General features: G+C 51.1%; 11 protein-coding genes across 11 annotated transcripts; 6 read left to right on the forward strand and 5 right to left on the reverse strand.

Moving 5' to 3' along the window:
• Positions 1 to 192: 192 nt before the first annotated feature.
• A1O9_10903 (uncharacterized protein) lies at positions 193 to 2022 on the forward strand (the record flags this gene model as incomplete). The annotated part of the gene is made up of 3 exons (XM_013400131.1): positions 193 to 498; positions 564 to 681; positions 740 to 2022. 3 exons carry the CDS (start codon positions 193 to 195, stop codon positions 2020 to 2022), a joined length of 1707 nt encoding a protein of 568 aa, XP_013255585.1.
• A 3093-nt stretch (positions 2023 to 5115) lies between these two features.
• Positions 5116 to 6339, reverse strand: A1O9_10904 (uncharacterized protein; the record flags this gene model as incomplete). The annotated part of the gene is made up of 2 exons (XM_013400132.1): positions 5116 to 6087; positions 6160 to 6339. 2 exons carry the CDS (start codon positions 6337 to 6339, stop codon positions 5116 to 5118), a joined length of 1152 nt encoding a protein of 383 aa, XP_013255586.1.
• An 857-nt stretch (positions 6340 to 7196) lies between these two features.
• On the reverse strand, positions 7197 to 9076 carry A1O9_10905 (uncharacterized protein; the record flags this gene model as incomplete). The annotated part of the gene is made up of 2 exons (XM_013400133.1): positions 7197 to 7401; positions 7479 to 9076. 2 exons carry the CDS (start codon positions 9074 to 9076, stop codon positions 7197 to 7199), a joined length of 1803 nt encoding a protein of 600 aa, XP_013255587.1.
• A 1015-nt stretch (positions 9077 to 10091) lies between these two features.
• A1O9_10906 (uncharacterized protein) lies at positions 10092 to 11321 on the forward strand (the record flags this gene model as incomplete). The annotated part of the gene is made up of 1 exon (XM_013400134.1): positions 10092 to 11321. One exon carries the CDS (start codon positions 10092 to 10094, stop codon positions 11319 to 11321), a length of 1230 nt encoding a protein of 409 aa, XP_013255588.1.
• A 382-nt stretch (positions 11322 to 11703) lies between these two features.
• A1O9_10907 (uncharacterized protein) lies at positions 11704 to 12889 on the reverse strand (the record flags this gene model as incomplete). The annotated part of the gene is made up of 2 exons (XM_013400135.1): positions 11704 to 12499; positions 12624 to 12889. 2 exons carry the CDS (start codon positions 12887 to 12889, stop codon positions 11704 to 11706), a joined length of 1062 nt encoding a protein of 353 aa, XP_013255589.1.
• A 489-nt stretch (positions 12890 to 13378) lies between these two features.
• On the reverse strand, positions 13379 to 14122 carry A1O9_10908 (DnaJ like subfamily C member 8; the record flags this gene model as incomplete). Its single annotated transcript, XM_013400136.1, has 3 exons — positions 13379 to 13910; positions 13964 to 14007; positions 14063 to 14122. 3 exons carry the CDS (start codon positions 14120 to 14122, stop codon positions 13379 to 13381), a joined length of 636 nt encoding a protein of 211 aa, XP_013255590.1.
• Positions 14123 to 14956: 834 nt separating this feature from the next.
• A1O9_10909 (uncharacterized protein) lies at positions 14957 to 15172 on the forward strand (the record flags this gene model as incomplete). The annotated part of the gene is made up of 1 exon (XM_013400137.1): positions 14957 to 15172. One exon carries the CDS (start codon positions 14957 to 14959, stop codon positions 15170 to 15172), a length of 216 nt encoding a protein of 71 aa, XP_013255591.1.
• Positions 15173 to 15451: 279 nt separating this feature from the next.
• On the forward strand, positions 15452 to 16054 carry A1O9_10910 (uncharacterized protein; the record flags this gene model as incomplete). Its single annotated transcript, XM_013400138.1, has 1 exon — positions 15452 to 16054. The coding sequence occupies one exon, from the start codon at positions 15452 to 15454 to the stop codon at positions 16052 to 16054; it is 603 nt and encodes a 200-aa protein (XP_013255592.1).
• A 1457-nt stretch (positions 16055 to 17511) lies between these two features.
• On the forward strand, positions 17512 to 19241 carry A1O9_10911 (uncharacterized protein; the record flags this gene model as incomplete). The annotated part of the gene is made up of 4 exons (XM_013400139.1): positions 17512 to 17613; positions 17675 to 18332; positions 18395 to 18580; positions 18667 to 19241. The coding sequence occupies 4 exons, from the start codon at positions 17512 to 17514 to the stop codon at positions 19239 to 19241; spliced, it is 1521 nt and encodes a 506-aa protein (XP_013255593.1).
• Positions 19242 to 22178: 2937 nt separating this feature from the next.
• A1O9_10912 (uncharacterized protein) lies at positions 22179 to 24260 on the forward strand (the record flags this gene model as incomplete). The annotated part of the gene is made up of 2 exons (XM_013400140.1): positions 22179 to 22892; positions 22950 to 24260. The coding sequence occupies 2 exons, from the start codon at positions 22179 to 22181 to the stop codon at positions 24258 to 24260; spliced, it is 2025 nt and encodes a 674-aa protein (XP_013255594.1).
• Positions 24261 to 24470: 210 nt separating this feature from the next.
• A1O9_10913 (uncharacterized protein) lies at positions 24471 to 25457 on the reverse strand (the record flags this gene model as incomplete). The annotated part of the gene is made up of 1 exon (XM_013400141.1): positions 24471 to 25457. One exon carries the CDS (start codon positions 25455 to 25457, stop codon positions 24471 to 24473), a length of 987 nt encoding a protein of 328 aa, XP_013255595.1.
• Positions 25458 to 25712: the final 255 nt, after the last annotated feature.

The raw sequence follows: 25712 nt of genomic DNA on the forward strand, positions 1-25712 counted from the left end.
TCCGGCGGGGGACCTCGTATAAAGGCTGAGCTATGTTCCTTTCTTTTTGCATCACATGAAGGGAGAGAATGATTCTGGGATTCCTGATAGCGGTGACTGAGTGAACCTGCTCCGTGGCAAGTCGTATCATATGCTCTCGTTCGAACTCTTAAGGTGAACCGAGAGACACAGCAAAATAGCTTCTACTTGATGATGCCTCACTTACCACTACCGAAGCGCGAGACGGTCAGGTCTATGAGGGATGACCTCTACATTCGATTGAAGGACGTCTATATACCTACTCGCGACGGCAGCGAGCTCTGTGCCGACATTTTCCTGCCGTTGTCCACTGAACAAGGAGCCAAGGTTCCCGTCCTGCTGTCCATGTGCCCTTATGGCAAAGACGTCCATGCCCTCGAATGGGGTTTGCCGCAGACAGATTTGTATGCCAGGATGAACTCGAAAATCAAACCTTTGGGTCCCGATGCCGCTCTAGAAGCCCTTGATCCTTTTGTTTGGGTACGTATACCGCAGCCTTCTGAAGTTTGGAAGCACTTAGGATAGCGCGTACTGACACAATGCAGACCAAGGAATATGGATATGCTGTCGTGAGGATTGATTGTCGGGGCATTGGCGGAACGCCAGGTGTCCTGGATCCGTGGGGGCTTAGAAAAACAATTGAGACAGGCCAGGATGCGGAGGGTAACGGTGGGCGTTCTCATCCTGCAATCTGCTCTAAATCTCTGCTAACACCAAGCAGACTTATATGACGCCATTGAATGGGGCGCCGCTCAACCATGGTGCAATGGAAAAGTAGGTATGAGTGGAATCAGCTATCTTGGAATGGTCTGCTGGGAGGCAGGGCAACAGAACCCACCTTCTCTTAAAGCTTTGGTACCATGGGAAGCAGGGAGTGATTTATTCCTCTCACTATTTCGACCGGGCGGACTGTCCAATGCCAATTTCCTGGCCCACTGGTGGAAAAACTGTGTGGTGCCATACCAACATGGCCGATCGGAAGGCGTGTCAGAAGAGGAACTTCAAACTCAACGTGTCGACTTTTTGAAATGCTACGATTGGGAATTTCGCAGCGACGGCCCATTTCCAACTCTCGACCGCCTCAGAGGACTTGAGAAGATGCTAGTACCGTTTTATTCCTCGGCCAACTGGATGGACACGGAGATTCATGCCCCTGGCAATATCTTGGGATATATGTGGGCAGGCTCGAAGGTCAAGTATCTGGAGACGCATTCTGGCGATCACATTCACGCGTACTACGGGACAGAGGGACTGGCTCGGCAAAAACAGTTTCTGGACCACTTCCTAAAGGATGATGGCGGTTCCCTGGACGGGATCCCCAGAGTTGATTTGTTGATCAGGAAAGGCTCGAGCAGATATCGCCGTACGGAAGAAGACTTCCCACCCCATGACACGCAATACAGAGACTTCTTCTTAACTTCTGATGGTCGTCTTCAGAGCAGATGTAGCAGTGGTGGAAGCGACACCGTGATCGCTCAATACGAAGGTCTTCAGGGGTTAAGTTTCTTCGCGACCGAACCACTCGAGGAGGACTTAGAGGTATTGGGGTTCCCATACCTGGTTCTGGATGTGTCCACAGAAGCCAAAGACATGGATATCTTCCTAACCATGACAAATATTGCACCAGACGGCAAACTGGTTGAGTTCGAGGGAAATCACGGCGAGCCGTCTGTCTCCGTAACCCGCGGATACATGCGATTGTCCCATCGCGAGCAAGACACACAACGGTGCAAGAAACATTTCGTTGTTCTCAGCCAACAAGAACCGGCACCTGTGAAGCCCAGCGAGCGCTACATCATAGAAATGCCCGTTCAACCGACAAGTATGGTATATGAGAAAGGCCACCGCATCCAGATCGAGCTAGGCGGCAAAGATAGCGAGACGCTCCTCGCCGTGATGAGGCATGAAGGGCCTGACCGGACTCAGGAGCGCTTTGGGGGGAAGAATACATTCTTCTCTGGGAGCAAAATTGTCCTGCCCGTTGTCAAGCGTACAGTCCAGTAAGCTTGTGGCTCCGACAACTTTATGTCAAGGATGTGGACACTCTCCAGTAACTCCCCCCTCAATTCCTTCTTACATAGGAGCCAGAGTGTGCAATATCCGTATGATCGCAAGTTGGCAAATAGGCCCAGTGTAGTATGGAGGGCGTAAAGGTATCCAGAACATGTCGGACCTGGAAGCCAAACAGACCATACTGGTCCTAGAAACGAGCTGGGGACATTAGCATGCATGAAACTTTGTCATTTCTGGTAACACAGTCGCTGGCCAGTATTTCCCCAACTCATGTCACATGTAAAGCGACAAAATTGTCTATACTGGTCTTACCAGAGCGAAAGTATAAGGATTGTAGGTGGTACGACGAATCAGACAGCTGGATCCGTGAAAATATTCGGCTCCCAATGCTCAAATTACCTTGCGTACGCCTTCACGACCAGATGTGCCAGCGATCTTGCGAGCAAGGAAGAAGTCTTTCGCCTCAAACCCTTGGCTAATATTGAGAATTCCTTGAACTATCTTGGCTTGATCATAAAGAACAGGAGCAATAGGAGAGGGCCGAGGCATTCTTGAACACGACCTATATGGCCTCCAGCGGCGTGGAAGAATACACCAACTCAGCTCCGCAGCCATTTCGCGACTTAAGAATAGTCCCAATCTTGAAACAAGTCCCATTCTCCCTGTTCTTGTCCGATTTTCGCTACAAAGTCTTGTAAATCCTCAGCCAAAGCCTCATCAGCATGTCTTTTTGAATACTAAAATACTCCATGGACCATGGCACATAGATAGTCGACACGAGTCTGGATCAACGCCAGCATTGGCTCCATGCGATATCTGCTTACCGTCGGATTATGGACGTGTGCTTCTAGATATTCTCCTTGTTAGATGAAGATCGGGACCATGGCGGTATTTTTGCATGCAACAGCCACATGATAAGGAGTCCCCCGTTCAGAGGTCCAGGACTTGGCCTCAATATCGGCTCCATAATAGAGCAGTATAACGGCCATATGGAGATGACCGGTAGCTACTGCCAGGCGCAAAGGCGGGATCTTCCAAGACCAGGTACGAGCTTTGATGTCAGCTCCTTTCTGTCGAAGTATTCGAACGGTGCTGTCTTGATTTCCCAAGACTGCGATATGCAATGGCGCTCTTCTTCCTAGCCGCTCGGAAACAGAGGTGGATGGTCAAGGTTTAACAATATCAAAACACAATCAGTATGTTGACAGATGGTGGGGATCTGCACCGTCATGAAGTAGCTCCTGAACGGTTCTCCAACCTCTGCCTATCGCTGTATATACCAATGCGTGGTTCTTTGCGAGGACGAAATCCTGGTAGGGAGAAACCTTCCTGCATACTTAGGAGTCTAGCGAGACCAAGGAACGTCCACTTAGAGCTGCTTGTAAGTAGGCCACGCCATTCTTCAATGTTATCTTTCAAGTAACGGTCAGAGATCTTTCCTTCAATTGAAGAAGTCCCCAAAGGTTCTCAATCCGTGATGATTGATCAACCAATGTCTTTTCTGGAGAATTATCTGCTCCAAAGGACAGTCATCATAATTGGTGCACCCCACCAGATAATAGAACATTGCTTGGTATAAGCGGTCATGGTGATGTTGGGGGCTTGGACAATCGTAATCCACTATTGCCGGGAACTTAGAGCACATCTTGGAAATATTGCCTGCTATCTGGCTCTGACAAAGCCTGTGCGTCGCCTTCAGAAGGGCAATCGAAGAACATAATTGAGCAGGAGGTGCATCGAGCAAGCCCTTGCATTCAAAGCTGCCAACAACGTTCTTACCTCTATCCTACTGTATGAAGCCACCTGCGGTGCCAGTTGGTTGGTTGATGACAATATCTCCTAGCCTGATATCGACACCTTTCCGAAGGTACGCAATTCCACTTGCAATGCCTACTAGCAATAAGCACCTCATTCGCATGAACGTCCTAGCTAGATCTTTCCCACAGATGCAGCGGATACAAAAGCGTCATGCCTGCAGGTAAGCATGCAATAATCACATTGTATTAATGAATGCGCCCGGCAAAATAGGTACTGTGATCGTGATTGTCCTTTCGAGTGGTCGGACCAAGTTCTTCGCACAACGTTCCGATGGCAGCGGCCATCCCAATGTCCAAAGCACAGACAGCTGCAACATACTGTAGTATTGGATTATTTGGAAGTGGCGCCATTATGCGAGAAGCCTGGCGCCGCGAGGCTGCCGATCCAACTCGTTCGGCAACTCCAGCGAGGTACATGTCGATATATATTAGGTCCAGGGAGTTATACAACAAGGATGTCAATTAATATCTCAAGTCGGTAACGGTCAAGAAGTAGAAGAGTGATCTTCTAAACAACGAACGAGAGACATCAGGACAAAGTGGCGCACATCTCACCTTCTGAAGGGCAGATGTGTATCGGGAAGATAGTGAGTACCAACGACTTATTGGATACCATCCTTCCTACCCTCGGAGACCACGGTATAAATGTATAAGTCAACTATATTTTCCCCAAAGACAATGCTTGAGAATAAAACCGAGGGTAGAATATACAAGCTCTGACCGCCTTCCCTCGAACCTCGGAGCCTCATCATCTTGAGATACCTTTCAAAGCATCAAAGATGGTGGGTGTTCTGTCGCCCTGAAGAACTCAGGCTCCAATTCGGAATCTCATCACTGATAAAGGAGTCGATCTTCCTGCTTCGATTTACACGTCATGCCTCCGTTTCAACCGTCACGTTGGCATCAACACAAGCTGAGCTAGCGGTGTCCTGTTGGTTCAATCGCGTACAATGCTCAACGATATACCGTAAAATATCTTCGCAAGGCAACCGCTCGTCATGATTGCCAGGACAGAAATCTACGTAGTGTCGCAAAGTTCCAGTATCTGTTGTAAGCCACGGTGAATTGATGCCCCATTCTGTGGGTTCTTAGGCTGAATTCTCTGTCCCTCTGCGTTGGAGGCCCAGACTGTGCTCCTCGAGGAGGCCAATCCCTCAGAAGGTCGTTCAAATTCAGTTTGCTCCCCTCGCAGAACTGCTTCTTAGCTAGTGCCCACCTGGAATCGCAATCTCATACAACATTTGACGGTGAAACCAAACTGTTCGATTCAAACTCCGAGGACCCATTTTCCTCGTTCATAAACATAAAACGCTGTTGCAGCCATGGGAATAACCTTGGCATAACCGATTGTAAGACCGACAAAAAACCCTCTCCAGCCTCTTTCCGCAAATATTCTGCGTGCTGTTTCTGCAATACTCAATCTATGGCCATCGCCGACTGCCCCACTGACTTGCATGCGACGGCGGATCACCTCCAGAGGATACGAGGCGGTTTGTGAAACAATTCCAGCCAAGGCACCTGATGTAAGTTCTGCTGCTGCATTCAACTGCACCCGTTGGTAAGAGTGGTTCTTCGCGTCTGCAAGCGGAATGGGGCCCAAGGCGGTAGATCGCAGAACGGTGTAAGGTGCAAGGCTTGGTTGTCTGAAAAAATCACCAATTGTGTCGTGGGTTAAGAAAGACATGCCTGCATATGGAAGCATTCCTAAAAGAGTGGGAGAAAATCCCCGGTAGAAGTTGACGAGGCCAGATTTGGGAACTGCTTCACGTGTAATACCGGAAGCGACTGCAGCGGGACTGTTACCGGGGAGGATCTCTGGTTGGGGAGGCTGCTCGTGGTATATCTGTCGACATATTCGCGACAAGGACGACCGCGAGTCTCGCTTCGTCTCGAAGGCCAGTCGCACACGTATAACTTCAAGCGGGTAGGTGAAAAAGACAGATGTGATGCCTGCTAACGAACCCGAAAGGAATCGGCGGACGGGAGTCTCGTGGGCTTTGTCTGGGATGACCGCAGCTCTTATCTGTTCATAGGCGAGGAATTTGATGCCAGCATATGGGAATACTCTCAAGAGAGTAGCCGAATGGCCACGAAACAAGCCGCGCAAACCGGCCTGCTTATTGATATCTCTCATCGCCGTCACCACGCCGAACCAACTTCCGGTATATTTGGCAAACTGGGGGTTCGACGCTTGGAAAAGGATCTTGACTCGATCGAGGGGCCCGACAACGGTTTTGGCCTATCAGTCCTGTTAGCATTGACGAAGTGGGGAGGAACCGAGCCTCGAAGGTGTAGCACAGAGGAATCTTACCGCGCATCCTGCCAGGCCACCAGCAAACCCGGTGCGTAGAAGATAATCTAAACTTCTCTTGTCGACGTTCTGAGCCTGTCGACTCGCAGGGGCCTGTAATGTCATCGGAGCATCGTTTCTGGCAAAAATCCTCTGAGTTGGTGGCTCCTCGAGGAGTCTGGTGGAACCTCGGCTCTCCATCTGGGATGGTTGTGGGGGTTGTAATGTTGTTGCTGCATGGCCTGCACCTTGCAAAGGCATTCAACGGCAGTCAGGGCATGCCGTGGGAGGTGAATGCGAGTACTATTCGAGTGTCGAGTGCTGGAAGGAAGGGCAGAGGAGGAAAGTGTTTAGCAGTGCTAGTGACGTGGGGAGTTCAGTTAGATGTGGGCGTGAGGCGCTTCATTTCCTTGTGCTTCCGCCGTCGGCAATAAGAGAAAGAAACGCCGGGCTGTCGCCGCAGCCGCTGGAATCTCGGCCTGGGGCGGCCACGGGCGACCACGCGAGCCTCTCCTCGAGATTTTCGCCTCGGGACTGACTCTGCTGTTTACCGTCGAATGGTAATCCTGGAACCTTCAAGGCTGGGGGACGAACTGCGAGGCTCACCAACAAGTCTGCGCGGCCCCGGACCGAACATTTTCGCCTTCTGATTGCCCGCGACCTGGGGGTCCCCTCTGGGCTCCTTAACACCATACCAACCATGCATAATTACATCCCATTTCCGATCACTTTGGCCACCCGGACGGCTATTCACGGCACAGAAGCGCTGTGCTCACGTGCACCCGCGCGCACTTATGAAGAATGAAATGTTTCTCATCATTGATATATAACCCACGCTAAATACCTAGGTATCCATCCATGCATGTTCAGATTTTGGATGCAAATATGCAAATTGCTTATAGTTAGACAACATTCTACATGTGTAGGGGATCTCTACTCCCATAGCCCTGAGCTTTCGGTGTGAATTTAATCATCAAGAGTCGCGTTCAGCCTTGGGTACTATAGGTGGAGCTGACGCAGTGGTATTAGCACTCATACTATGCTGATGGCCTCTGGACTTAGCAATCGTGTTCGTTGACGCAAGGGACGACCTTCGAACTGGTTGAGGTGTAGCTCCTGTAGTGCTGGGAGCCGTTTCCGTTGGTATCGGCGCCAGTGTTGGAATGAATGAAGTCTGCTTCTCTGAACTTCTCGTCCTTGTTTGCAGACTTTTTGGCATTTGCTTCTCCGGGCTCTTCGACCTTGTTCGTTGCCGAGAAATTACTGGTGAGATCGTATCCGGATACGTGCTCGTTCCCATCCATACACTATCATTTCGACAACGACCTTCAGCCTCCCACCAGTTGAGATTTCGTTTAACGGGCGCCGTTTGCATGGCAATGGGAGTGGGCCTTGAAGGGCTGTTCTTCTCAGGACAGTGCCGTTCCAAGAGAGCCTTGCTCTGCCGCTTAAGGAAGGGTATGGACAGCTTAGAGTTCCCATCAACTCTTCTCCACGGCCTCTCCATCCAGGAGAATAAGATGCCATCCACACCAGCCTGGAGGGACAACATTGCTGTCTGCACCACCGCTAGCCAGAAAATCGGGTGCATGACGTAGTAGTGACTGTATGTCAATGCGTGCGACGCAAATGGAAAGCTCCACATGATGATATGCACGAGCGGGTATATAAACAAATATCGCAGCTGCTTTCGAATTGCAGCCCGAGTTTGCTTTAGTTGGTCAGTTAGTCCGTCTCCAACTGTGATCCTCTGTCCCACTTGCTCTGGAGAAGCGCTCTGGAGCTCATCAGTATCCCCTGATGTCCCAGCTGGCGAGGCTGAAGACTTCTGACCAGTGTCATGTGACGAGTGCATAGTTGCATCCATAACCGACCACGGGACCGCTGGGAGTTGTGTTTCACCCGACCAAGCACTACTGAAGCGTGATGTCATGCCAGAGGATTCATCCAGAGATGGTTGAGAAGCGGTGGCTCCTGAGAGGCGCCTTGTGGTTGCAAATGTCATCTTGTCCCATGGCCGCAGTGTTTGTGAGTCGGACTGCTGGTCAGTGCTCGCTTCCTTTTGAGCTCCTGAGTCTGGCAGCGAAGATATTTCAGGCGCCGATAGGAGAGTTGGGACACTTGAATTACCCTCCGCTTGCTTGCTGAGATTCTGAGATTCGTTCAAGGGTGGTGATGCGAGCCTAGAATCCCATCGCGAGCGGTCCGAAGAATCAGTCATTGCAAAGTTTTCGAAGCCACGAAACTTGAAGTGGATGTAGACATAGATCCAGATGTACATGCCTAATATCATGCTGATGATCAAATATCTTGGAACCCAAGACAGGGCCAATCGATACCAGAAGGGCCGTTTAGGAAGAAAGCAGAAAGTTCCGGCTGTTACATATGCAGTACTCTCATTCACAAACGCCAAGCTCGCTGAAAGCAGTGGTGGGCCAAGCCAGAGAAAGCAGATCCATTTCCGGTAGGGATATAGTCCGCCTTCACCCATGCGACTCGTCGGATGCTTGATGTATAGGATGGAATGCAGAGCGATGATAAAGATTGCCATGTCGCAGGCCTCAATGGAAAATTGGAGGAGGAACCCGCTGGCCTGGCAGAATTCTGACGGGGTGCTGACGAGACCTTTGGCAAAGATGACCACTGAGAAGACAAAATACCATAATGCTTTGGCTGTGTCGCTGATGATCAGAAACATGACGAGTTGGTGTCGAAAGCTTCGTCTCATCAGCAAGAACCATCTCAAGGCGATCAAAACTATCACAAAACTGAGTGAGGCCCCTACAAGGGCAGTGACATGTATTGCCAAATTCTGTGGATCACTGAAGGAGCCGCCAGCTCTGTGTTCAAAATCGGCGGCCGACGACAAGAAATCCTCGATTGGGTGAAGCTCTTTGGGTTTTGCATTTACAACGATGAGATCCGGTGAAGTCGGCATGTCGGTGAGTTTGTCTGTATGCGATAGTTGTTCTTGTCCTATGACATTATTGGCGAGACATATCTATCAGAACAAATAGAGCTGCCGCTACCCTGTTTTCGCTGGAGAGATTTTGAACAATCCTCCAAGTCATATGGTGCAAAGCGTATCTAATGCAAAAACAAGGAGGGATAATGGCATAGTTGCAATACAACTGCCTCCATTGATAAGCGCTGAGGCGAGACAGAAAGTCAGAGAAAATTCACAAATGGGAATTCAAGATGGTCATGACCACGGCATTGAAAGGAATAGCAACAAACACACGGGGAAACCCACACGTACGGACGGGCTGCCGAAAGCGAAGAGACATCTCGGCGATCCCTCTACTTACAGGTTACTAGCCATCAAAAGGTATGCTGCTGGTGCATGAACATGGCGAGCCTAAGAGATGGATAAAAGGATCAAAGTTAGAATAATGGAACAGCCAGGCAAATGATCTGGAAGGAGGGAACGATAGATTGACTTGGTGAGGCCAACCTGATTGACACTTTGGCCTTTACGAGGTCCGTGTGGTGTCTGTGAGGTCTGTGATGGATAGGATCGAGTCCCGATGTGCTGGGTAAGGATACATACGAGTAATAATTACAAATTGAAGGCTTTTCCAAATTGAGCGTGAGAGTTGCACTTGCACCTTTCTGGCCCAGCTGGCCCAGCTCCTTCCCGACGACCACACGTCTAAGTTAACGTCAACGCTCTCTTCAATATCTCCATGGTTGTCAATGCTAGGTATAAACGTCCCTCATGGCAACAGCTATTGCTAGGATGGAATATCGACCGAGATTACTCTTCTTAGCTCCCCTGCGCAGAACGAAGCAGTCTATGTACTAAAGCACATCAACTCTCCACTTCAATAACCGACTCGGACCATTATGGCCGAGTCGCGAGTTTTTCTGATGGTCGGCTGAAGTCTCTGCTCGTGTGCAGTATTATCTCTCGAGCTCACTGTTCCATGTGTCTCCTATAGGGAGCCTATAATATGGCGGATCCTATCCTCTACCGTGATGCTAACGACACAGTCGTCCTCATTGACATCCCTACTTCAATTGAGTATGCTCAACAAAATCATCTCATTCTTGCATCCGTTCCACCACCAGAAGTGCCATATTCAAGCACCGAACCTCGAGGCAATAAGCGGGCAGTTGCGTTGGCTAGAATACCAGCTCAAGAGCGGACTTATCATTCTTCGGTGCAATGCTTGATTCAAGAGTCATTGGCAAAGATCAAAACCTCGTATATTATTCAAGTCATTGACGGCCAGAGCTGTTCTTGGCACCGACCGCGACGCTATTTGACTGGAGGGGACGCAACTACTGACTCAGGCTTCGGTGCCGCACGAGCCTTGCCAGACGAATTTAGGTCTGTGACCGATGGTTCGCTGGTGCACCCCATCTTGGTCCCCGTCATCCTCTCATCAACAGAGCTACGAAACGAATTTCCCTCTCTACGGGCCGTGCAGGATGTGATCGTGCGCAATCCCCGGCCAGACTCCTCTCTGATGTGTCTCCAGGGAGCAGGTGGTTTTTGGGTCCCACCACATTCCACCTGCATCCAATCTAGTCTTGAAGAAGGGTGGGAAGCGTTCGTGAACGGCATTCCGGTATTACAAACTCCAAAATGCCGATCATTTGATCTGATACTGATGGATCCACCATGGATCAATAGATCAGCACGTCGTTCTGGCCACTATGAGACGGCTGAAACTCAGATGACCAACCCATTCAATACAGCCGTGCAAATCGTCAAAACCCATCTTGTTCCAGATGGAATTGTGGCAGTGTGGATTACGAACCGCGCCGCAATCCGTACGACTGTGCTCGACACATTTCGAGCCCTGAACTTGGAGCTGCACCAAGAGTGGATATGGATCAAGATTACGGCCGACGGAGAACCCGTGACCCAACTTGATGGCATCTGGAGGAGACCATACGAAGTCTGCCTGTTATTTCGTAAAGGTCAGTGTTCAGACAACAAGCCCAGGCGCCGAGTGCTTGTCGCAGTGCCCGATATTCACTCAAGAAAGCCTAATCTGAAATGTCTACTCGAGCAACAACTTCCTCCTCGTTACGAGGCACTTGAATTGTTTGCAAGATGCTTGACTGCAGGCTGGTGGTCGTGGGGCAATGAGGTCTTGAAATTCCAGCATGAGAGCCAATGGGGTCTACCTGATACCACCGACTGCCCAAGATCACTGGAAGGGCGAACATAAGGACGCCCAAGACTCTAGGAGGTTTCATGACTCCGATAAATGATATATTGTATTATGACATGCTTGATGCCGTGGTATGCTCTATGTAGGTAAAGAAAGAGTCTATGTAAGAACGGCGGAAGCACCGACTGAGAGCCGCCTATTTTGGTCTGCCTTTGTTCCATGCTCTATGTCTTCACTCGGTCGAACAATAGATCGTAAGACTCCAATTTTTTCTCCAATGCTCTTCCACTCAGGGCTACACCCTGGACCTTTGGTGTGGCCCAGTCAGATGCATGGGTATCATGAGACTGTTTATAAACAAGCATCCCCCGTCCGTCCTCTCTAAACCGGCCAGTCCTCCGTAGTGTGAGGAACCCTCCTTCCGCGGGGAGGCGAAATACTATTCGCGGCCCAGGCGCTCGCCCTCATCATGCTTCATCTCATACGCAGGACGATACCGCTCCTCACCTTTCTCATCATGATATTTTAAACGTGGATTCCTCACCGTATCATTGACGCCCCCCAGGCTGGTATATCCCTCATCATACATGGCACAATATCGCAGAGGGCCACCATCCTCCAGATCCTTAAGGTACGGCGACCGCAGGAAACACCAAATCTCCTCCAGATGCCAATCGATCACCGGGTGCACACGCATGAATGTCGGCCAGTTATGGTCCGTGGCGTCGAAATGCGTCAGGTGCCCGCCGTGGGGGTCCGTCCGCCGCGTCCCCACGAATATCGCATGCACCTGCGGGTTCGCGTCGAGGTAGAGTGCGAAGGCGTCCCGGAAGGATATAGTCGGTTTGGCTTCTGGCAGATCATGGTTTTGTTGTAGGTCGTTGAACTTGGGCGGTGGGTGTGTCAGTGGGGGGTTCGAGTGGGAGCGCTGTTTCTTGTTTGGTCCTGGGTTCGTCGATATATGTGCTAGGTCGAGGTGGTATACTCGGGCCGAGTATTCCACGAAACTGGTCACGGCGGGGAATGGGTCGGGTGGTTTGGCGTAGATGGAGGGGATGGACTGAGGGAATGGTTGTAAGGGAATCTCTGCTTCGCTATTGGTCTTCCGCGAGTTGTTCTTCGCTGCTGGCAGTTGCTGCTGTTGTGTGAAGTGCGCGTGCAGCACCGAGAGATACAGGATCAGGAGCACCAGGCAGTCTTTCCCGCCATTGTAGGACAGCGAAACATGTTCGAACCTAGCATGAAGCCAGAATTAGTCTTTGCTTTTTGCGCGGTATGTGCCTCTCCCTTCTTTTTCTTCTTCTTCTTCCTATGCAGACATCCAAATATAAAGCAGGGGGAGAACGCATTCCCACTCACTGATAATCCCGCAGCGCCTTTTCTACCACACCCATCGCAGTGCGAGTCTGGTCCTGCGTGCGCTTGGTCACTTCGTCTGGAGGCGAAGAGGACAGAAATGCCTGTACTTGGGCATGCAATCCAGCGCAGACATTCTGCAGCGACGAGGCGCCGCCGGAGTCTATCTGGGAGTTTTCAGTTGCGGTTACATCTGCTTCTCCATGGCCGCTGGCGACGCCGTTGGTCATGGGGGCATTGGGCGGCAGCGATGTAGAGGGCGTGCTCATGGTGATGTCATGGGCCAGTACCGTGGGTGTCTTCGGGGAGAAAGAGGGATATGCGATAAATGGAGGACCTGGAATACAACTTGCTGTTTAGCCCTCGGTATGATGTTTTGAGGCTTTGAGGAAGTAGAGGGATCGGAGTGAAGCACCCAAAGGCGGGACAAGAAGGTGACAGAAGTGTGGGGAAACATTTTCTTGAAAGAATCAATCGCGTTCCGACCCCGACTCCGTCCAGAGCCCGGAACCGCCGCATGGGCTCAGCTAGCATTGCGTTGATGCATCTAATGTAGATTGTCGGATAACCAGCCTGAGCTACATAGGACCTTGTTCATGTTAGTCTGTTCCCCCCCGTGGAGCGCCGTCCAAGTTATTCATCTCTATCTCCCTATTCTGTGGTGCCTCCTATGTATGCATCCGACCCGAGAGATGCGAGCGAAAAGACCCAACGGCATTAACCCATCGCTAACAGTGGTATCAGAGTTACCATCGTCATCATCCTATGACCTTCATCTTCTTTTTCTTCTTCTGCTCCTCGCCCTTCTTGACTCCCTTCTGGAAATCCCGCCAGCTGCCTATCCGCTGCTCACGTGTCTCTTCCCACTTCTTCTCGTGCTCCCTCTTCCGCTTCCTCTCATCAAATTCGGCATCTTCTTTCGCCTTCTCCCTCCCTTCTTCTTGCATTTTGGCCTTCATCTGCCGTCTGCGTCGAGCCTCAGCTTCCACAAGTACTTCAATGGTCTTCTTGCGCCATTCCACCTTGAACTCTTCGGTCTTTAGCTCCTCCGAGTCGACTGTGTATTTGTGTGCGCGAATGAGTAGCTGTCGGGCATCAGCAATGCACTCGTCCAAATGCTGCCGCTGCTTCTCATCTAGTAGCACTAATTGTGCCTTCTTCAGCCGGTCAAATGCTTCAGGCGCCTGAGGGTTCTTGGTCTTGTCCGGATGGATTAGCAGGGATTTCTTGCGGTAGACGATCTTGATGTCCGATTCGGGAACACCAGGTTGCAAGTCTAGCACGGCATAGCTGGCGAGCAGGTCAGTAGGGGTTTCATATAGACGAATGGTGAGGCAACTTACGCATCAAGCCTGAAGGCTTTCAGAATCCGATCAATTTCTGCATCCTTGAATCTTGTCAGCAACCACATTCCATCAGCATCGCCATCCAGTACTCCTTACCTTGTCATATTCCTTGGCTTCCTTTTCCAGGGCATCAAGAGCATCCGACTCATTAGCCATGGCGGGGCGATTCTTTGGATCTTACCGATAAGATGGGCAGTACTTCGCTGCACGGAGTATTTAAAGTTGGTTGTATAGATCTTTCAGAGACTCGACGCCCTAGTCATCTCATTCCACCTGGCTCAATTTCTCTGAGGACTGCTGGAATGAGAGGTAACGCCGAGGTGTGAAGCCGTTGGGGATATCGCAGGCACGACTTGGGCTCCCTCAAGAAGAAGGTATCCCGAACATCACGTGTTTGCACAGAATGATGACCCTCAGGTTAAGAGGTCTGTCGTAGATTCTCAATTTTGGCTGCTCCAACTTCTGCAGAAGGGAGCAGATGGAGAGTGTCCTCAACTCATGAATGCTTCTTGCAATTTCAAATTTGACCAAAGGGATGAAATGGCTATGCACCTTTTCTCTCAGCCACATAGTAGATGCCAAAGTTGGGTCCCATGCACGAGTGGTGCAACTGTGATGCCCCTGTCTCCTTGGGGCAGCCGGGCGCCAAATGGCAAGCAATTTCAAGCCTAATGCATAGGCTGAAACCCCCTGGGACTACACAGCCTGATCAGCCTTTTCAATCCTATTGTCGCTCAAGAGATTGCTACCCATTCCATGTCGACAAGCTTATGTAGGCTTAACGCACTAAGAGTATGTATGACACCTACTATACGACCATACCCGATCATCACCTAATTCGGTAGGAAATTGTACGTCTGTCTTGCGAGACTTGTCTCTTCTCGACTTACTTCCCACGTTTTGCAATCCAGTCGCTTTTCATGGCATGTCGTGCCGGAATTTCAATTCCTCCGGGATTTGTGAAGTTCTCTTGCGGAAGACTCAACAATAATGGCGCATTTACGCGTTTTGATAGTCGGAGCCTCCGTGGCCAGACCAACAGCAGCATACTGGTTCGCCCGCGCTGGCGCGCAGGTTACAATCATTGAACGCTTTCCCTCTTTCCACGCCAACGGTCAAGGCATCGACCTTCGTACTGCTGGGGTACAAGTGATGCGCAAGATGCCAGGCATGGGAGCTGCCGTGCGCGCCAAGACGACTACGTAAGAAGGCGTGAGCTTCGTGGACACGCATGGATAGCCGTATGGGACGTTGAGGGCGACGGGAGACCCCGACCGGCAGGGTCTTGTCAGCGAGTTTGAGTTTTCAGAGGGAACTTGGCGCAGATTTTATTTGATCTCACGAAGGACAATGAGAATATCGAGTACGTCTTCGGCGAACACGTCGCTTCGATCGGACAGGGCGAAAAGGAGGACGGGCCTCTCAGTGTTGAATTTATGAATGGTAAATTGCCGGCGCAGACGTATGATCTCGTGGTCTCCTGTGATGGCGCAACCTCGAGAACTAGGGCAATCGGTTTTAGCTGCCATTCGCGAGAACTATATCAGCTCGATGAACGCCTGGGCAGCTTACTTCACCTTGGAAGAAGATCTTATAGAAGGAAGCAAGATCGGACAGGGCTACAGCGCTGTTGGCAGCCGCTTTCTCTCCATCGGACAGGACCCCTCGTGCACGTCCAAGGTCTGCTTCATCAGTACCCTTCCACGGAAAGACCGAGATGCCACACTGAAGCAGGGAGACGACGCGCTCAAGCAATACGTTGCCAAGCGTTACAAAGACTCCGGCTGGAAGAGCACCGAAATCATCAAAGGCATGATGAAGGCCGAAGACTCCTACGCCAGTGAATGGGCTCAAGTCAAGAAGCCGAACCTGTACAAAGGACGTTTTGTCCTCGTTGGTGACGCAGGCTGCGCACTCGGTCCGACTGGTGCTGGCACGACTCTCGCTCTTACCGGCGCCTGCGTGCTAGCCGGCGAGATTTGCAAACACAGGGGCAACTTCGATGCAGCATGCGCAGGCTACGAGCACATAATGAGACCGATTATCACGGACTTTCAAAAGACCCAACTGGGATTCCGGGAACCATAGCGCCACAGACTGCTTGGGCCATCTGGCTACGGAATACCATCTCTGCTTTTGTCACCTGGCGTGTGGTGGCCGAATTTGTGCAAAGATGGTTTGGTGCCGCCACGGCCGAGAGTGATAAATACAATCTCCCGCACTATGACTGGATGCGCTGATGGAACAGCAGGACACGTGGCGTGGTGGCGCTAGGGCCTGTCTATTGCAAGCGAATAGATCATATGTAAATAAATCGGTTGGTCGAAATCCGCAAATAGGAGGCAGACTTGAAAAATAGTTCATGAGTATCATACGGAGTATGTATCTCCTACCTTGTAAGCGTTAAGCACCCCTTGGCTAAGTCTTGAAAGATTCCGAGATCCTGTAGAACATTTGCAAAACAACCCTTTTCCCGACTAGGTATGTATTCTGGCCATCTCGAATCAATGGATGGTCAAGACTCAAAGACAATCGACACTCTGCTTCCGGATGGTAGCGATACGCCCACTGACATATCAAGAGAGAGGGGCAGGGTGTCTGCCAAGGTCGTACCAAGGCTTAAGAATCTCTTGACCACGCTCCACTGCTACCTGGTACTTATCTCGCATGGCTTCTGAGACCATACAACCTGCCTCAGCCTTGCGGGCGGAACTGATGCCAAGGTCTGGGCATTGAGCTCCACTGATAAGAGACGTTGTTTGAGTAATTCCTCCACTTCATCATCTCTTCGGCCCCTTTCCCCAGCGGAATCCCACCACGAGGTACGAGGTACGGAGTACTGCGTACTGGCTCATCAATCTGTTCTTTGCGCTAGCACTGCCTCATTAGGCGAGATCTATCAGTCACTTGCAATGGGGTTTATCAGTTGCGTTTGTGATTGGTATTGCGCTCCGAAATGTTCGCCTTGGCTGCCACGAGGCCTGGGTGCTGACATCAATGGTCCACCTTGACTTTCCCGGGTTCAGGGATCTATGCCAGCTTCCAGGGTTTGCACGCATCTCGAATTCTTTACTGCTACTCGAACCTTGAGCTCTCAGCAATGGCATTTGCCTTGAAACAACCAGGACATCAGAGAATGAAAAGAGTTCTTAATCTCCTCTGGCCCGATATCCCAGCAACGGTTTGCGAATATGGTGACTGGAAACTACTTCGGTCTGAGGCGGCTTCGCCTTGATCACCACTCGGTGGCCTACCACTGGATAGCCTTTCCACTTTGGGAACAACAGCTATCAGTGCTCTATCTCTTGGCTTTCTAGGATATCTGGAAGTATGAGGGGCGAGTCGTGTTACCCTAATTATGCACTCCGAGTTGAACCCTTCATAACATCATGCCATCCTGACGATCTCTCTTCTGCTCGTTCACGTCTTTCATTGCCCTTTTACTCAAGGTCGCACACCCTTTCTTCTTGTGCTGGAACCAGAGTCATTCTCTTTCATCCTTGTTGAAAAGGGATTCTTTGGTGTAACGCTTGTTTGTTGTCACCATGTCGGACGAAATCACCCCCATCACAGAATGGCCCGACTACAGTGTCAACCCCCAGGGCGGTGACCCAATCACCCAAGATCTGAATGCTCCATACGACAAGGTAATGTTCACAGCATGCTTCCGTTATGGCGCAGTGTTTCTCACAGACTTCTCAATAATAGGGTGATCTTTGCTGGATCCTAGTGTGCACAATCCTATGTTGGCAAATCACTCCCGCTATCGGCTACCTGTACGCGGGCATGCACCGCCGCAAAGCCGCCTTGACGATGATATTCCAATCTCTGTTTTGCGCCTCTGCTTGTGGCATCCAGTTCTGGATCTATGGTTACAGTCTGTATCAATCGCACACTACGAATCCCATGCTCGGAAACCTCTCACTGGCTGGTCTGCATAACGTCCTCGCAGCTCCGTCCCTGGCCAACTCCGATATCCCGGATATTCTGTATGCGTGCTTTGGTTTCACTTTCGTCACGGCGACGGCGATGATTTTGGCTGGTGCGATGCTCGAACGTGGTCGCCTTTTCCCGTCGATGCTTTTCCTGCTCTGCTGGACGACTTTCGTTTACTATATTCTCGCCTATTTCGAGTGGAACCCGAACGGTTGGCTGTACCAGCTGGGCGTGTATGATTTCGCCGGGTCTGGTCCCGTGCATATTGCGAGTGGCTTCTCTGCTTTGGCGTGGAGTTTGATGCTTGGACCGAGATTGAGTGAACACGACGCCGCCACTCGTCGAAAGATGATCCATTACAAGCCTCACAACCCCTTTTTAGTGGGCATTGGGACGTGCTTCATCTGGTTTGGATGGTTCGCTTTCAACGGTGAGTCTCGTATAATCTCAAAAAATAGTTTCAAAAGACGAGTACTGATACGGAGTCACTAGGTGCAAGCACGGCGAATCTCTCCATTCGCTCCATCTACGTCGTCGTGAATACAAACCTCGCCGCCTGTGGAGGCGGTATCGGCTGGACTCTGCTTGAATACTTCTACACAAAGAAATTCAGCATCATTGGCTTCTGCTCCGGTATCATCTCTGGTTTGGTCGGCATCACACCGGCCGCTGGCTTTGGTGAGCACAAACATTCCTCACTTTCTCTTCTATTCTCTCCAAGAAACAAGGGGGAACAAACAACTGACTCTTTCGGAAATGAATAGTCCCCGTCTACACCGCCGCACTTGTCGGCCTCCTGACGTCCGCCTGCTGCTTCTTCACCAACAAGTACAAATACCTGATCAGCATCGACGAGGGCCTGGACATCTTCGCCATTCATGGCGTCGGCGGCTTCGTCGGTGACATCCTGACGGGCTTCTTCGCCGCATCCTGGGTGCCAGCACTCGACGGCGCCTCTGGTGCAGCATACGCCGGCGGCTGGTGGGAACACAACTGGATCCAATTGGGTTACCAACTTGCCGCGGCGACGACGTGTGCCGCGTGGAGTTTCATCGTCAGTTGTATTTTGCTGTTTGTCATTAATAAGATTCCTGGGTGCCATTTGCGCGTCAAGGAGGAGGACGAGGTTAAGGGTTTGGATTTCAAGTATTTGAATGATGTGCACTGGGACGATTTGATGGAACTCGGCATGCCGAGCGGGAGTGTCATGACGACCCATCGTGGCGTCCATGAGGGCGTCCCGTTCACGGGATCAGGCCCCGGAAGTGAGAGCGGGAGTGGCAATGATGGCTCAGGCGGTGTGAAGAAGGAGGGCGTTCCGGCTCCTAAGTTGGATTAGATGCTTATTATAGGCAAGGATGAATGCCGCTTTCAGGCGGACAACGAGCCTCTTGATATTTTCCTCCGGGGGCGCACGTTTGAGCGGGAACTTCGCACTCTGCGAATGAATGTGCTCCTTCTTTTTGATACACCGAGGGACAAAGAGACGTTATCCCACTGAGTTTTTCTCTTTTCCTTGTTAAGCAAAGATCGGTCCGCCACGCGAACCACGCGAACCACGCGAACCACGCGAACCAACTACTCGCCAAATCTCAAAAATGACTGACTCACGTGAATAAGCTCGAGTAGTAGTGGATGGAGCGCAGGCACAGATTGCTCTCCATATGTCATTTTTCATTTTGAACATTGTCAATATCCATAGAGTAGGCCTTTTGGTTTGGGTGGTTTGCAGACACTATGCAGTAACTGCGCGCATTTACCAGCAGAAAGATATTATGTAGTAGTGACTCTAATTAATAGTAAGTGGTCCTGGCAGGGTTCGCGTGTTCGCGTGATCTCGCGCGTCGTCACATGATGGTGCCTATTCAAGTCGCGTCAGGCGTTTTCAAATGCGCCACTTCAACCCTGATCAAATGTGAGACAAATAACACATTAATCCATGGAACAGTAGCGGTGGCAGCAACGGCAATGCGAGGTATCCTTGTCGCCCTGGCAAGTTCGTGATGGGGAGAAACAGCCTGGCTTCAGGCCAACTTACATGGCGGGGCGTGCCGCAGGAATTGCCTTGCCATGGTTGTAGGATGTGGCAGGTTTGCAGCCGGGTTGGTCAATCATCGGCCAGGATGGCGAGGAAGACATTTTCGAGGCAAAAAGGCAGTACAGCTGCGATCAGGGCTCCTTCTGCACGTTGACATTGGCTAGGTAGGGAAGGCTCGGACAGATGTTCTACGAGGAAGTTGGGTCGTTCGACTCATTTCCTGATATTTGCATAAACAGTGTCCAAGTCCCGGCAAAAATGTCGTTAATGCAGCATGGACATCTATCATACAGCTACTGAGACAAATAGGCTGGTCGAACTTCGATACTTATCATCAAGCCCTCGTCGCTTTTGATTCCAATAGCAACGGCCGAAGCATTTGCTGCGTTTGAGTGCAGCGGACTCAGGCATCCAAGTGATCGATTTCGGTGGTCGAACCTTGCTCCAGGGTTCTAGGCTGCTCAGATATGTCAAAATGCATCAAGAAATGTTCGCGATTATTTGGAAGAGGTTATGGAAGTCCTCGATCGCATGTAGAAGGTTCACCATGAGACTGAAACACTCGCATCGAACTAAATCAGCTTGCCAACGTGATGGCTTCTGCTGCTACCGTCAGGTAAACCGCGAAGGGGCTGTATCAGGTCTTGAAGTGTTTCCCCCAAAGCCGTCAAGTCCTAGCCGAACTACGAGATCCTGGAGCGCGATCAAGTTTGTTACCAAAGAACATGAGCTTCAGAGAATGTGAGAGAAAATCGAAAGGGGAGAAAACGACTTCACTGCCGCACTCAGCCTTCCAGGGGTCGCACTATCTGAGTAACAACAGGTACGTCGAAATAATAAACTCAATTTCTGTGATCAGGTTTATCTCAGGTATTTCAGCTCTGGATCGAATGCAGAAGACAACAAGAACAGCGACGAATCGAAAATAATCCAACTTGACACCCTACCGGAAATCTCAAACGAGCGAGAAATGCTCACAGGATTGTGATGCAACTCTTCTGGTGGTTGATGGGACCATCTATATTAGTCACCAGATTCGAACCATACTCCGACTGCTGTCATATCGGATCTAAAGAAGCTCGAGGGAATCTGACCGGGTTGGAGGTTATTTGGACGCGGATGTGCTCCCATCCTGCAAGTATTCTCAACAACCATCGCGATGGAACTCTCGCGCTACCGACTTACAACTTACAACACGCGTCGAAGTGGTAGTACGGACGGACGGCGCCTGAATACCTAGTATTTCTGAATGGACCATGAGAGCGCAACGACCGAAACCGCCTTCAATACCAAACTATGTACTTTGTCATTTTGCTGTTTCTTCATTTTTTGATCAACCCATGCTCTCGAGGTTTGTTGGCCATTCAGCTTCAAATCGATGGATCGAGCCCTTCAGAGAACATTGGTGCGAGGGTCTTCCTCGAGTCCATCCGATCAACGGATACAGTGTCTTTCATCTTAGCAAAATCAAGTAATGGGAAATATTCGACAGCCACGGGCGTCTTCAAAATTGGGGAATACCACGAAACGCCCGCTTCGAGAATTATCACTGTCCGTCCGGCTACAACCTCCACTTAATTACCAGGTGTTTTTCTCTTCTGGGCCGATCCTTCATGATGACCCACCACACTGCGAAGCGCCTTGGCAGCTAGCCGTGCATGCTCTGTCTCAAGAGCAAAAATGCGCAAGTTTTCGTAGTATGAGCAAGTTTGCTCTCTTAATCGATCCACACCACTTCGAAAGCTTGCTACAGCTTGACCAAGTGCTTAGCCAATGCTTTAGCCCTCTGAGGACTTCCACATCACTTTCGTATGCGCTTGATTGGTTCATTCATTCCCCGAGTGGAGCCGTCATGCCACGGCACAAGATATACATGGTACTCGTACGCAGCGGTGCGAGTCTGGGCCCGTTCCTCGAGCATCAGGCATGTGCCAAAACAATCTTAGCTGGTTGATGCGAATGGCTGGGCATTTGTTCGCACTTTTGGATACCACGTTGAGCGGGTCAGGGAGATGCTAACCTTCGGAGTGAAAAGTCCGGCCTGACAAGGGCGTTACCTATGGCCGTGCTTTGGTTTGGCGGTCGGGATGCTGACAAGGTGAAAGACGTGAATGGCTTGCTTGATCTTGACTCTTGACCAAGGCTTCAGTCCCGCATTCCTTTTCTTTTCAACTTCGAGATCAAGCTTGTCTTTGAGTCTGAGCGCGCAGTTCCTTTGCCCTCAGCGAGTCATTTACAATGGATATGGACATGCCACCCCCAGATCCGACTATCGTGAACCTACCATTGTCGGATCCCAGATGCAATGTGTCCGACTGTCTCGCATTCGCGGCTGCCGCCGCTGAGTCTCAAGCGAAAATACCTTGGGCAGACGGATTCAAGTACGGCCGTTGGGCGACATACTACTACCTTGCCATCACCGGGTTGTTCATACTCAGCTACGCATACCACAAGTATCAAGATCGAAAAGCGACTGTGTCACGATTGTCAGACGCCCAAGCACCTGGGCTGAGGCAAAAACTACTCGCAGTAGGCCGGTGGCTGGCCTATCGACGCATTGAGTTCCCTGGGTCGAGCGTGTTCGAGATTCCATCGTTCGGGGTAGTCTCACTTCTTCTCGCGACGGTCGTGTTCTTGGCCGCTCTTACCTTCGCCGCACGCCCATACTATCGAAAGCACGTCCACTACGGCTCGCCTCCCATTGCTACCAGGACGGGCCTCATGGCTTACGCGTGTACGCCAATTTTGATTGCTTTGGCAGGAAAAGCGAACGTCATAACCCTGATAACGGGCATCAGCCATGAGAAGCTAAATGTGATTCATCGCTGGGTGGGATGGTTCACGTTAGTCTTGAGCTTGGTTCACACCATTCCATTCTTCTATCAACCTGGACAGGATCATGGATATACCACTCTGAATGCTGAGTGGTCTGTACGTATGGGTGGCGATATGGTAAGTCTCAGTGATGATGAAAACAATTTAACCCATTAACACTTGCGTCTCCTGCAGTATAGCGGTGTGCCACCACTAGCAATGCTCGTTGGACTTGTCTTCCTTTCCATACAACCCATCCGCCAATGGGTGTACGAGACGTTCTACTTCTCCCACGTTCTGATGGCCATCACCTATCTGGGCCTTCTCTTTTGGCACGCCGCAAACTTGGGAGACTCCTGGGCATATCTATGGGCTACACTGGCGCTGTGGCTAGCCTCATGGCTTGCAAGGCTGTTCTGGTACACCAGACCGATGAACATCCGGAATGAATGGTTCCAAGGAGCCACCACCCTGCTTACTCATTTACCGGGTGGAATGACCAAGATCGAAGTGTTGAACCCACCCGATGGATTCACATGGACGCCATCGCAGCATTGCTTCCTCCGATTTCCAAGAATCAGTCTTTTGGACAACCATCCATTTACGATTGTTTCCGGCCCGTTGCCTGCACCTTCGAGGAGGAACAATGTCAAGCAGCGAGGGGAGAAAGTCGGCGACGTGTTTCAAATTCCTCACAAACAAGTACCCCTGACCTTCTTGGCTCGGACGCATTCAGGATTCACACGCCGCTTGGATTCCTTCAGCGCGAAGCACGCCGATAATGCCCTGGAAGTCTGGATTGACGGGCCATACGGCGGGCTCGGCAGGCCAATCGAGAGACTCTATGACCACCTTGTGCTCGTCGCCGGAGGGTCAGGCATCACAGTCTGTCTCCCCTGGCTAACATCCATCATGGCCGCGGAACCCTCGGAGATCAGAGTCGAACGCATCTCGCTGGTTTGGGCCGTGAAGCACCAGGAGCATCTCGACTGGGCGAGGGATTGGTTGACTGGCGTGAAGGAGAAACTGGCGCAGAGAGTGGAAGGATCGAGATTAGAGATCAACTCGAGGTTCTACGTTACGCAGGAGGCCATCGAGGAGAAACCCATCACCACGACACACCTACAAGATTCTAAATCACGGCCCATGCCACAGAGCAAAGAAATCGACGACGAAATCCACAAGAGCCCTTCACCTTCCTCGACCATCGACGACCCCACCACCGCCACCACCAACCAAAACACATCTCCCTCCGCAACACAGCAGCTTAGCAGCACACCAATCTTCGAGCCCCTGGATCTGCACAGCGGCCGTCCGGACATGGCAACAATCGTGCGCGACGAGATAGCTCGCTCCGCCAGCAACAACAAGAAACTCTTCTTCGTGGGCTGCGGGCCCGGGAGCATGCGGAACGAGCTTGGAAACGCTGTCGCGCGCGCTCAGACCGGTGTCATGAAGGGTGATGTTGCGGAGGTGGCGTTGCATTTGGAGGCTTTTGGTTGGTGAAAGGTTTGGGTAAGTTTGAGATCGGGCGGGATGGTGTAGGTACGTAATCGGCAGGAGAATGAGGGTACGAAAGAATCTACAAGAAACCTAAGAGATATGATATGAAATGATTCATCAAAGAATGTATTTTTGCGGGCTCTATATGAGTGCACATACCATCCCGATGAACTGCCACTGTAGGTAGCTCTGCTTCGAAGCCCACAGTATCTACTACGCAGAACGTCTCTTCCGAGCCCTGCGCCTCGCCGCGGATCCCGAATTACCAGCCCCTTGCACTTGTGGCTGCTGCATTCCGGCAACTCCATCAGGCGGTGGATAGGGAGCGAGTCCGCTGAGCCAGAGGCCCGGGGATGGGGGAGTCTCCGAGCCGGAAATGGCTATCGCTCCCAATCCTCGAACAAGGTCGAAGACTTGCGTGGCGGGAGGGACGAAAGTTGCCGACAAGGTGGGTGAAAGTGCGGGTGCAGTCCATGGGTTCAGAGAGTAAGTCGACACCTCGTCCATAGGACTTATCGTTCCGTTACAGTAATATTCTTGATCTCTTGAACTGATGCTGGGAAGGATGTCTGGGCGGCAGCGTGGTTGGAATGGGTTAAGGCTGGAATACCGGAGCGGTCGCAAAATCGGGGTAGCAGGAACTGGGAAGATGGTTGTTTGATCGATGGGGTGCGATAAAGCGTTGCTGGTGGGCTGGTAGCAGGCACCTGCTACTTGCATCGGGGGCAGTGTGTTTGTGTAGAACGGCTGCATTTGCATGGAAGGTGCAGTTGCTGGTGGAGACAACACGTGGTATGCAGAAGCAGCTGGACGAGATAGACTGGTCATCAAACCGTGTTGTGTTTGTTGAGCATACTCGTCGTGCGCACGCCGCCACTGGTGGTCATCCAGTCTCTGCATCTGCGCCACGACGGCGTCGAGATTGTTACAAAGAGCTTGGCCGGCACTCTCGCATCTCGTCAATTTCGATCGGGTGGTTTTCAGGCTCCTTTCTAGTCTTTTTGTTTGCTCGCTCGGCCTCTGGTCAGTGGTGGCAAGAACAGCTTCCATCTTGTTCAGTATTGAAGTCAATCTTTCTTTGCGTCGCTCTTCGTTGGCGAGCGCTCGGAGTAGATAGAGTCTCTCTTGCTGGAGAATTGAGTGCTGGACCGTGCACAGACTCGGCGGATCAGAGGCAATCCCATCGTGGTGCATCGACATGGCCTTCCGATAGATTTTGTTTAATTAGAGAGGATGATAGGGAGCAATCAATCTCTTTGAAGATCTGAGGGATGTGACATATCGACAGAGAACTGTCAACGGCTCCATGGCCGAAGCCGGCGTATGAACGGCTCTGTGCAGTTGACCGTGCTGATAAGTGGATTCGACAAAGAAACAAGGCTAGCCAGTCAAGCAAGGCTTATCGCAGAACCCGGGGCCAGGAATGCAGGACAAAAGAGTCTCTGTCCAATTGGT

Source organism: Exophiala aquamarina, assembly GCF_000709125.1.
Source record: "Exophiala aquamarina CBS 119918 chromosome Unknown aczIA-supercont1.15, whole genome shotgun sequence".
NCBI lineage: Eukaryota > Fungi > Ascomycota > Eurotiomycetes > Chaetothyriales > Herpotrichiellaceae > Exophiala > Exophiala aquamarina.